The 12,947-nt window shown below is 40.3% G+C and overlaps 1 protein-coding gene across 2 annotated transcripts in view; it reads left to right on the top strand.

Annotated features, from left to right (window-relative positions):
* The window catches only part of STXBP1 (syntaxin binding protein 1), a 273,418-nt gene that overhangs the window by 190,580 nt on the left and 69,891 nt on the right, over positions 1–12,947 (top strand). For both annotated transcript variants that reach the window (XM_086921113.1, XM_086921114.1), the window contains exons 6-8: positions 7,624–7,727; positions 11,369–11,517; positions 11,854–11,938. In XM_086921113.1, the coding sequence (XP_086777239.1) occupies positions 7,624–7,727; positions 11,369–11,517; positions 11,854–11,938 (338 nt within the window). The remainder of the gene's footprint in view (positions 1–7,623; positions 7,728–11,368; positions 11,518–11,853; positions 11,939–12,947) is intronic.

Genomic DNA, 12,947 nt, shown 5'->3' with positions numbered 1-12,947 from the left:
TCTGCTTGGCTATCCTCCAAAGAGGATCTAACTATTTCTGAGGGAGTGAGTGAAATAAGAAAATTACCTATTAGAAATGTTTAAGAACTGATGACTTTGGAAATGGACACAAAACTGAAGTCACGTAGTTTTGCTAACTTCATAATAATGCCTAACTTATAACCTAGATTTTCACTTTCTTGCAATGTACCCCAGTGATAGGCATTTTCAAAATAAAGTAGACTAACAGTTTACATCTGTGATAGACTCTGCACAAACATTTATTTTTCAACTGTTAAACTGTCTAAATTGGTTGAGTGGACTATACTCCTGATGAACTGTTTGCTACTGGCATAAATCAAACAAATGCATGAGCTCCACCAAAGTGTTAATGGTGTTATTACATGTTAAGTGCCTCTTCAGTTGAGTAAGGACAAATGCTCATGGTTTGATATCATATTGGGTAATTATTGAGTAAATATATTGTAGCAGAAACTGTGATCTAAAGGTGGGACAGACAGTTGAAGTGAAGATAGATCAATAGGTCATTGAGATACAAAAAGCAATTGATCTTAATAATTAAAATGAGTAAATCTCTCGGCCATAACACCGTTGGGTAGTGATTTATATTACTGGAAATAACTGAGGCAGCTATAAATGTATTTTATTAACTCTTGAAATCTCATTAATTGAAAGTTATTCATTTTACTGTGGTTTTAAAATGTAAGTAAACTAATTAGTATTTGGTTGATTGGTTTTATTGGTTGATTTCTTGGTAGACTGAATGAAGAGATTCCACTTTATGCCCATAAGATGAAAATAAAGTTAAATGCAGTAATTATTTAATATTCAAATGTGCTGTGAAGAAACATCAGTGAAACAGAGAAAATAGCTCTTCATCCAGTGGCGTTGACATTTATCTATCGGGTTGTATTCTCACCCGGCCTCAAATCGCAATTCGGGCAAAATCTCGTGTTTATTCCCAGTAGCCAAGATCTTTGGCAGCTCAAGTTTCACCTGGTAACATCCTGGCACAAATCGAGCCAGAAACTGCACAAAGCCTTATTTATGATCACTTAGCAATAGGGGAGAACAAGGGTCAATAATTCATTATGCCCAATTTTAAGGTTTGATATTGGGAATGAAAATAGCATATCCAATAAATAACACATCCAGAGAGATCAGCGTGTAGCAGGTGCACAATTAACACCTGGAATTGTGCAGACTTTGGAAGGAACCCCTTAGACAATAGAGTAATCTCTGAGTCCTCACAAATGTCATGCACTACCTGTGTGAACAGATTAAATCTATCCCATCTCTACTTCGGGGTTCTCACCCAAATGCACGTGGTCCTCCAGTTCCTGACTTACATTTTATTGTGGCGTGCAGAGGGTCGTTGATTGTAGAGGGTTGTGTGATGGAACAACCACAGGTCAAAACATTGCATGCCTTTTCAACTGATTTTTTACCCCACATTATTTTAGCACGCATATGCTTCTACCTCGCATGCCTTTAACACACATTATTAGGCTAACTACGGTAACTATTAGTAAGGTAAGTGTAAATATAAATATATAATATTGTTTTTTGTGCCCTTACTGACCCCACTCCGCATTCATGCGTTGTATCCAATAGTATTTTGTTTGTGTTTATGGTAACACATGACTTATCAGAGAGGTGGAGCATCACTATCAAAAAAATGTATTTAATAGTCAGCTGACCGGGTGTATGGTGTGTGATCAAGAGCACTAGTTGCTCGAAACGCGTCGCCTGAGAGGTGAATAAATCTACCTTACTGCAGCCTGGGGTCCGTGTCTTCATTTCGCCAGAAAGTTGGAGGTTGTGAAGATTTGTGGTTTTACATGTAACGGAGGTGTGCTGTCGTCGTCAAGAGGTCTCGTCTCACAGCTACTTTTGAAGTTTCTATTCCGAGGAGGAAATTTACGAGACCCCCTGGACCGGACAGCAAGCCACGAGTGCCGGCGGACGGGACGCGCAATCAGCTAGTCGGGTAGGCCGGCTGGGAACGTGTAACGGCCAATAGCAAGTGGCGTTATTCGAGGGAATCCAGGTGACGAGTTCAAGGCAATGTGGTAAGAAGACCGTTATCGGCAAAACGCCAGCGGTACGCGACAATAATAAATCCTCTCACGAGCACCATGTCAGCAAGTCTGGAAAGGGAGCGTGAAGATGCGGCAGAGGCTCTGTTCAGCAATATACATCAGAGCAGTTCAAGCACTGTCACGCCAATCAGCCAGCCCAGTGGTGCACAGAAGGACGCCAAGCAGCTCCTTAAAATACTTGAAAAGAAAACTAAATCCGAAATCACAAAGTGGTGGGAGCATAAATTGCTCACCAAGTAGAGTGCCGCGAGGCTTAAGAATAATGTTGGCGCCAAGTTTTGAGGATCCGAACCCCGCAATGCTGAAAGAATGGGGCGAGATGAATCTGGCGGCCTCAATGAATTTGGTCAAAGTTCTTATCAAATATGCGGCAATAGACCGGGACAAGCTGCTTGAAGAAATAAAAGTATTGGATGAGCAGCTAGATAAAATCACTGATTCCGAGACTAAACTGATGATAACAGCTACACGCAAGGAGATCAGCGAAAGGCTGCATAAACATGAAGAACGAATTAAAATCAGGAAAGTGCACAAATTTGCAAGGGACCTTAAAGACTACGAAACGGGTCAAGTTTATACCTTTTCTCGCAAATTTGATAAAGCCAAACAGTCTAAGTTAACTAAACTGACGAATCAGACTGGTGCAACTACCGGAGCCAGTACATTGATTGAGAACATTGAAAACTCTGAAACGGATGCAGTCTCATTAGCCAGCACGTCAAGTACCTCGCTATCTGAAACAGGTAGCATTGATGGCAGACAAGGTGGCAGAATATTGGACCTCGGTGAAGAGATTGATTTTTTAGTGGAGGATCGGCTGCAAACTCTACGTCCAAGATTACGAAAGAATTACAATGTAAAAAACGGAACGCAAAACGCCATGCCAGAAGGAAAAAACAAAAAGCCACAGCAGCAGCAACAAAAAAAGAGGAAACAATGGTACAACAAAAGGAAGTAATGCAAGATTGCTCTATAACTAACCTATCGGATGTTGTACTGTCTGCAGCTGAAAAGCAATTGTTAAGTCTAGGATTAAATTATTGTCCTGAGAGCACCTTCAATTACACCAATACACCAATACCAGAGCGGATGTTTTCCGTTTTATTCGTAAGCTTAAACTAAAGAAGTTTTTCTCTTCAAAACCAACGCCCAAAAACAATGAAAGGCAGCACTAACCCAGCTGCAAGGTCTAGCCGTAACCCCACTACACCAGCAGCTTGTGATGCCAGGCTGTTATTAACTCTTTGTGATTTAGGAGACTCGGGAACCCCATCTACTAATGGCACTAATACTGAAACTTTGAGTACACAGTGTTAACTCTATAATGTGGATATTCACCAGAAGGGAGCCGGTGACAGTCCATTTAAACCGGTAAGCACGTTTTTGCCTGTCATGCCTAAAGATGCGGTAGATATCTATCATGAATGTGTTATTGAAGACTTAAAAAAGCTACCCCGCACGTCACAGGCCCAAACCCACAAGTACAATGCTTTATTTAATCAATATAAAATGCTAATGAATAAGTTAAGTCAAAATCACGAAGTAGTGGTGAACAAATCTGACAAAGGCGGAAATATTGTTTTATGGCAGAGAAAGGACTATATTATTGAAGCGATGAGACAATTGAATGATGCCAATTGTTATGTGAGATCAAATGGAATGGCATATAAAAAAGCAAAAGATGAACTTAAAAAGATGCTGTTAACATACAAAAGAAACCATTCCATCTCACAAACAGAATTTGACTTTTTGCACGTGGAACATCCTGTATTGACTATTCTGTACTTGATTCCTAGTGCATAAACAGAAAGTTTCAACACCGGGTCAACCAATCATATCGGCCATCAATAGCATTGGGGAAAACATCTCCCGTTACATTGATTTCTTTCTTCAAGACATTGTTAAAAGCTTACCTAGCTACCTTAAAGACACAGGTGATTTTTTAAATAAATTGGACTCGATCCAATGGCAGGACAATTGGTGTTTGGTGACTCTAGACATCGAGTCTTTATATACCTCCATAGACCACGCTAAGGGTATTGAAGCAATTTGCCAGTACTTGGGGTTAAGATCATGTGAATACTACAGTCACAATAAGATGCTATGTGAATTGATACATTGGTGCTTGCACAATACTTTTTTCATGTTTGCTAAGGAAGTTTGGAAACAAATCAGGGTCGTGGCGATGGGATCATGCTTCTTCCCCAGCTACGCGTGTTTACACGTGGGCTGGTGGGAGGGGCATGGTCTCATCAACACGCCTGGATTTAATCATGTTAAACACTGGATGCGATTTATAGATGACGTGTTCTGCATATGGGAAGGTGATGAACAAAGTGCCTCAAATTTTGTTGATGCTTTGAATCATAATCAGGAAAATCTTTTTTTCACCACCAATATAAGCAAAGTACAAGCAGATTTTTTAGATGTACATATCACCATTGAAACCAACAGGGTGATGACATCGCTTTTCCGGAAACCAATGACTGGAAATAGCATATTGCATGCCAGTAGTAAACATCCTAAACATGTAATTGCCAATATTCCGTACGGAGAGTTGCTGCGCATAAAAAGAATTAGCAGCACTCCAGAGGTTTTTGAAAATGAGGCCAAAACTACTATTACCAGACTTAAAGCTAGAGGATATGATGATAAGATTTTGGAAAGTGCATTGAGACGTAGTCGAGAAAGATCTAGGGAGTCTCTACTTAAATCTGGAGCACAAGATTCAGACAATAATAGTAATAATCCTCGCTTGATTTTATCCTTTAGCAAACAGGAAAGGCAAATTAGGTCTATTGTAAAAAGACATTGGCCAATTCTTATGACCGATGGGTTCTTTAATGACACATTGTCAGCTACACCAACAATAACCTATAAAAAGTCCAGAAGCATGCACAACAGTTTGGTGAAATCAAGTCCAGAGCTAGGTGGTGGCAGCACCTGGCTTAAACAGAAAGATGGTTTTTACAAATGCGCCACGTGTAGGGCGTGTAAATTCGGTATCAATACCACGCATTACAACACGCCTTTCAGTCAAATCAGTAGAGCTATTCGAGGGAACTACAACTGCCACAGTGACTTTGCAGTGCATGTTCTGACGTGCACCTGTGGCCTACGGTATATAGGTAGTACCAAGCTGCAGGTGCACGTCAGGATTTTACAGCATCTACGTGCTATAGTCAACAATGACAGTGCATACCCCGTAGCTCGCCACTTCAGATCAACTCACAACAATGATCTAAGCAATTTGACATATTTTGTCATTGATGCAGTGGCACCTCTCAAACGAGGGGGAGACAGAGAAAAATTACAGAAAAAAAAGAGACTGAATACATAGTTGAGCTTGATAGCAAATACCCGAATGGACTTAACACCACAGAAGATTTACATCACTTTCTGTAGTTATTTCATTTGTACATTCATATATGTGTTTTTCAGTATTTTTCTATGGGTTGATTAAGCATGAATCTATGTTTTCATCATTTAGGGATTTCCAGAATGGAATCTCATTAAAAATTTTGGAGTCTCATTGGGCCCTGGTACACCACGGGCGAACAAGTCGTTTTAAGAAATCAACTATTATGAAACTTCCAGCTGAATCTATTTACCTGCTATTTTTGTACAACCAGACATAAGTTTGTAAATATTGTTCATATTTTTTCTTAAGTTCTTTCTTCTCTTTTCTTTGATTGTTTCAAGGTATACTCACATTATCATTATATTATTATTATATATTTTTTTTGTATTTAAGTTTTTGAGCACTTAATGGTATAGGGCAATCACTATTGTATGGATAACTAGGGCACATTAAGTACATTTTGAATGTTAGCAAACAAACTGCATATATCGTATACACGTATTAGAACTGTTTATAGAAGGTTCTAATTTTTGACCTGGCTAGTTTATTGCACATCTAGGCTGAATATTAAATCTTTTGCCTTTTTGTATATAGGTATATTGTATGTAATTAGTGTAAATAGGTCTATATTTATCTGTATATACATTGTTTTGATCGATCTGATTTATAGATTGGTTACCGTTATGAAATTTCGTTTCCAGGTCATTTTTATCCCATTGTGTATGTGATATAATGAGATTATGCATTCATGCAGCAATATTGTTTTTTGAGCCCTTACTGACCCCACTCCGCATTCATGCGTTGTATCCAATAGTATTTTGTTTGTGTTTATGGTAACACGTGACTTATCAGAGAGGTGGAGCATCACTATCAAAAAAATGTATTTAATAGTCAGCTGACCGGGTGTATGGTGTGTGATCAAGAGCACTAGTTGCTCGAAACGCGTCGCCTGAGAGGTGAATAAATCTACCTTACTGCAGCCTGGGGTCCGTGTCTTCATTTCGCCAGAAAGTTGGAGGTTGTGAAGATTTGTGGTTATATATATATATATATATATATATATATATATATATATATATATATATATATATATATATATATATATATATATATATATATATATATATATATATATATATATCATCCATGTCTGCATTCCGATTTCCTAAATGCTTCATACCATACGAGACCTCTCCTGGACAACCTTAGTACAGCATTTAAACCTAAACAAGGTGACCTATGTCATTTACCAAACATCTAAAGGCTTATACCACATCGAGAAAAGCCAACTATATGTGGCCTTTCCTCACTAGAAAATATTTACGAGTGATAGTCTTTGATGCATACAGTGGCAAACAGTACAAAATGTGTTTTTGCTTAGCTATAAAGTGGGATTCTTTGACTTTTGATCTATTCCCACATGTACAGATATGTAGTTTGCATGATGTTTCACATAACATCAAAAAGGGAGACAGGTTTGTAGTAATGAGTCTTTTCCTATTCTCCTGTTTTGAATATCAGCATTATTCGGCAACAGCTCAACTAGGCTAGTCCCAGTTTAGATTTTCCTTAATCCATAGTAAAAACTACCATAACCTTAGCAATTATGCCTGATTGGCTCTTAATTTATCATAGCCCAGGGCATCAGATTATATATATACATAATATTTATATTTTTATATATGTATATATATTTAATTATTATTTTTTGGGGGCGAGACCACCCAAACAGCCATACTTTCCTTAAATGTGTGGTAAAGGCGTATACGTGGTAAAAATGTGTGTGGCTGTAAATGTGTGGTAAAGGCACTGCGATATGAAAATTGCGTTGTAAAGACAGTTACACATTGTAGAGAGAATGTTGCCCGGCATAAGGTCAGTTTGCAAGTACAGGCATACATTCACTGCCTGCAGGCATACATTTGTGTTCCTGCATTATGTGCATACCTGTATTATGCACCATGTTACGTCTTGTCAGGCAATAGCCACAGTCACATTATTGGCCTGTGCCATATTTTCTCCTCTGCTCATGTTTTCGTTTTGAAGCAGAGCTCAACGTACCGAAACCAACAGTCCATTTTTAATGAATGTACATCTTCTGCAGTGCGCTGTTACTGGGAGCTCTTCCTCACAATCTCTATCTTTTCTCCCTGAACACAGCCTGCCCCGATGCCCTCTTTAATGAACTTGTGAAGTCCAGAGCCTCCAAACTCATCAAGACTCTCACTGAGATCAACATTGCGTTCCTGCCCTATGAATCCCAGGTGAGTCCAAAGGGTCAACCTATGCTAGAAATGGCAGGTGCAGGCGACAACTTTACATGCTCCATATATAGAATCTCAGGTGAGTCCGAAGGCCCTCTGAACCTCTGCTAGAAATGAAGGTGCAGGCAACAACTTTACATGCTCCATATATAGAATCTCAGGTGAGTCTGATGGCTCTGTCAACCTCTGCTAGAAATGAAAGGTTGAGGCAACAACTTTATATGCTTCATATAAAGAATCTCAGGTGAGTCTGAAGGCCCTGTGAACCTCTGCTAGAAATGAAAGGTGCAGGCGACAACTTTACATGCTCCATATATAGAATCTCAGGTGAGTCTGATGGCTCTGTCAACCTCTGCTAGAAATGGCAGGTGCAGGCAACAACTTTACATGCTCCGTACATAGAATCTCAGGTGAGTTTGAAGGCCCTCTGAACCTCTGCTAGAAATGAAAGGTGCAGGTAACAACTTTACATGCTTCATATATAGAATCTCGGGTGAGTCTGAAGGCCCTGTGAACCTCTGCTAGAAATAAAAGGTGAAGGCAACAACTTTACATGCTTCATATAAAGAATCTCAGGTGAGTCTGAAGGCCCTGTGAACCTCTGCTAGAAATGAAAGGTGCAGGTAACAACTTTACATGCTTCATATAAAGAATCTCAGGTGAGTCTGAAGGCCCTGTGAACCTCTGCTAGAAATGAAAGGTGCAGGCGACAACTTTACATGCTCCATATATAGAATCTCAGGTGAGTCTGATGGCTCTGTCAACCTCTGCTAGAAATGGCAGGTGCAGGCAACAACTTTACATGCTCCGTACATAGAATCTCAGGTGAGTTTGAAGGCCCTCTGAACCTCTGCTAGAAATGAAAGGTGCAGGTAACAACTTTACATGCTTCATATATAGAATCTCGGGTGCGTCTGAAGGCCCTGTGAACCTCTGCTAGAAATAAAAGGTGAAGGCAACAACTTTACATGCTTCATATATAGAATCCCAGGTAAGTTAAAGGCTATGTAATTCTCTGCTAGAAATGGCAGGTGCAGGTAACAACTTTACATGCTCCATATATAGAATCTCAGGTGAGTCGAAGGCTATGTAATTCTCTGCTAGAAATGGCAGGTGCAGGTAACAACTTTACATGCTCCATATATAGAATCTCAGGTGAGTCGAAGGCTATGTAATTCTCTGCTAGAAATGGCAGGTGCAGGGAATAACTTTGCATGCCCAGGCGAGTTTCAAGTCTCTATGACTGTCACCTAGAAATGCAAGGCGCCCCCAGCAGCTTTACATACCTAATATACGAATTCTAGGTGGATCCAAATGCAATGTGCATCTGTTTTAAGAACCCAGGTGGGAAATGTACACACCTTTTATATCAATTTATGGTGAGAACACCTCCCCAAATAATCTCAGATGAGGGCACAATATTACATACATGGTTTACGAATCATAGGTGAGTCCGTTTTATTACACACCTTGAATACTAATGTCCCGGGGCATTACGTCTCCACTACATATTCCTTCATAGATTGCGCTCCTGGCAAACACCACACACATTTATTCAAAAAAAGATCTGAAAAATTCAGATCCAGAGAACCTGGCTAACTACTGGAACATGACACCTTTAGGTCTGTTTCCGAAAACAGGGAAAGAAAACTTTTTCTTTATAGTCCCCTCACTCACCGGAGTTTCCTCACGGTGACATGCTTCATCATTGTGGCTTCTCAACCCGCTACGGGTTGAGGCGTGCTGCGACTATCGCAGTTGCGAAGGAGCACTTTTTTATGAAGACTATGTGTTGTGTAATGTGAGAGAAAGGGGAAAATGAAGTGGAGTGAAAATTTAAAAATATCCTACTAGTGGGCTAAACTAACTTTATTCAGGCTCCTAGTGGATATATTAAAAATGGGGTGGTTTACTAGGTAAACCGGTTCTGTTATGGAACGCAGTGCCAAGTAAAAGTGTCAACTAGTTTCGAGCTGTACCCCACAGCTCTTCTTCAGGACTACAACAGGGTCCAGCCCTGTGAGTACCACTCCAAAACAAAAAGTGAAAGGTATGCCTATATTAATTCTTGAATATACATACTCTTTTCTTGCAAGTCAATGGCATATTTTTGCTAAGGTTTCACTGAACCTCATGGTCAATCGCGGGAAAGTTCTAAGTCCCCGTAATCACTTGTTACGAGGTACTGTCTTGGCGGTAAACCTACTCGGCTCCCCTTGAGACCGGCGAACACCACACACATACATTAGCCCTATGAATCCCATGGTGTGTACCAACAATACTGTGCACTCTTACCATCTCAAACAATCTAGTTGAGTACAAGAACACTGCACAACTAGTCTGTGAATGCTGAGGAGAGATAAGAGTCACTGCTATTCGGATCTCTGTATCCATAGTAACTGCCAGTACAATGTACTTGCACATGAGTCACAGGTAAGGGCAAATACTCTACACACTGTCCTGTACACTACAGGTGATAACCATGCTAGTGCATGCCTGGAGTGCTACACCACTGCACACATTTCCCATGAATACCAGGTGAGTGACACAAAGATGTAATTTAGACCTATAAATCTCCAAAGTCACTGTCAAAACATTGCTCACCTGGCTCACGAAACAGACTGTTAAACCTGTACCATGAGCACCAGGATACTGCACATATGTCTCTTGAATCCTAGGTGCTTTCCTCTGCATTGCACTTAGGTCCTCTGTTTTGCTAGGAGACACGTTATACCCTGCAGTGTGCACATGTCCTATAAGTCCCTGCTGAGTTGCAGGACCAAGACCATCTCTTAGGCAAGTCCCAGAAAGACCTCAAAATACTGCAGTTAGCGCATCAACATATGTCTGGCGCCCCAGCACTCAGCAATGTCAGCAGTACATTTTCCCAGGATAGCACCACCCACGGAGTGCGGTACGCGGTATTAAATCCTACATATAGTAGAATGATCTCATAAAATGCCTCCCAAGCAGTTCACCAAAAACACCCTAATTCATTAAGACTCACTTGGTTCTATCTTCCCATTAATGTTTAAGATCTATGTCGGTATGTGTCTGTTTGCATTTAGTAAGGTGATGCCATGTAAATGTGAGGATCTCATTAATGGAAGGTTGTGATAAGCTGTTATGCATATTGCACATTAGAATCCTGATTCGGGTAACATTTATTGTTATTAGTTAAACACATAATGCACCTCATAATGCTGATTAGGTCAGAATGAACTGTTTTTCTGTTTGTCAAATTTTTCTTATTAGTTTTATTGAAATGTTGTAAATATATGTGAAACTTTGGGTGGTGGATTGTATTGGGTCAGGGTAGGGAGAAATGTTTATATAGCTGTAATTGTATAATTTATAAGTAGGCGTGGCTGAATGATGCAACCATGCATTGTTGTTTTCAGGGTACTAAAATTGCCTATTTTAGGAATCTGAAATGAAATAAGAATATATTTCCTGGAAATAAAGTATTTCTGAGTCTAAACCACCCAAATCCACTCGCAAAGTGTCTCCCAAATTTATAACCAAGCCCCTATATCATGAAAGAGCCTCAATTCTTTTTAAAATGTCACCAGAAGTTTACAGCAAATATATTGGAAACACTTTCTCTATGTCTCTCTTCTTCTATCTCTCTTTCCTTCCAGGTCTACTCTTTAGACTACCCAGACTCCTTCCAAAGCTTCTACAGCCCACATAAGGCACAGATGAAGAACCCCATTCTGGAGCGCCTGGCAGAGCAGATTGCCACTCTCTGCGCTACCCTGAAGGAATACCCTGCTGTCAGATACAGAGGGTGAGTGCAGCATGGGAAGGGAAAGAAGTGGGTAACAGGAAAAACAGTGTCAAATACCTACAGAGTACATGTAGTGTTTACCCTGTATACTGCACTGAGTAAAAAACGAAAAATAAATGAATATAAAAAAAACTAAAACTAGGAATAGAACACAAACAGCCTTATTCTGAGTGCTGTGACCTAATTCACATTGAGTACAGCATTTGGGATTATAGGTTCTGTGAAAAATGGATGCGAACCTGTAATTGTGGCACCAAAAATGTTTCTAGATCTTGAGACTTAAAGAAATATGGGTGGACATATCTTTGTTGACCTTGCTGAATTTTCCATTTCCAGAGATTACAAGGACAATGCCATGCTGGCCCAGCTAATCCAGGACAAGCTTGATGCCTACAAGGCGGATGACCCCACCATGGGAGAGGTGAGATTTGGACCACGGATTCAAGAGTACAGTAAAGTTTTGTACAAAAGATATGAACCTGTCCATAAACTCTGGATGCTCACTCCAGAAACTGTTATGCTGGCCGTATACCTTGATGAGCCAGGATGTTTTATGTAAATGCACATGAAAATGGTTGATGGGTGTAAACAATGTAATCTGTACACTTGATCCATGCACAAGATGTGTTAATTTAATTCCACGGATAGAACACAACACTTAGATTTGTCAGGAAGTGGTGGGCAGGCATTCTAGCATGTATGGCTCAAAAAGGCTTTTATATGCTTGTAGTTTGAGATTTAATCTCCTAAACTGTGGAACCAATAGCATGCCTTCCTGAGTTAAATCCTCGCTCCTGAGCTCTGTTGTGGTCTGTGGCTCAGACATTTGAATCCTGGCAGGATGACTGAACCCTCAACCTTTTACGTGTATCATTGAAAGAGTAACCTTAATACATGTTACTTACAGTGCTATGAAACAGCAACATCTAAGATAGTGGGGTCTAGAGAAAAAAATATTCTCCTCCTTGATGTCCTACAGCCTTCATCTCATTCTCCTGCCATGCTGTATGTTGTCCACCAGTGCTGCTCCTCCCAGCCGTAGACTTCAGTTAGCAGTTGCTGCTACCCCTGGCTACCCCTAGCTTCCCCTTCGGTAGGCTTGGCACAACCCTTGCTACCTTTGGTCTCATTGATAATAATGACAGCTGGCAGCAACAGAAGGTAAACAAGGCACATGGAGCACAGTTTGAGCCCTGTTTACTTTCTGTAGTGTCCACTCTTTACCTTTCCACTACCCTCTCAACAGTTATCAAGATGCTTCAACGTGCTAAGATTGGGTACGTGCTTGCTCCACTGATGTCATCAGAGGCCAACAGACATGTGACGCTACTTCTGCCATCCATGGCAGTTGGGTAAATTGCCATCCATACTCCCACCAATCTGGTCCTTCCAGTGTGCAGCTCGAAGAGCCTGGTGAACATGAAGTATAA

Source organism: Lissotriton vulgaris, chromosome 5 (genome assembly GCF_964263255.1).
Source record: "Lissotriton vulgaris chromosome 5, aLisVul1.2, whole genome shotgun sequence".
Taxonomy (NCBI): domain Eukaryota; kingdom Metazoa; phylum Chordata; class Amphibia; order Caudata; family Salamandridae; genus Lissotriton; species Lissotriton vulgaris.
This window is presented reverse-complemented; position numbering and strand designations above follow the sequence as displayed.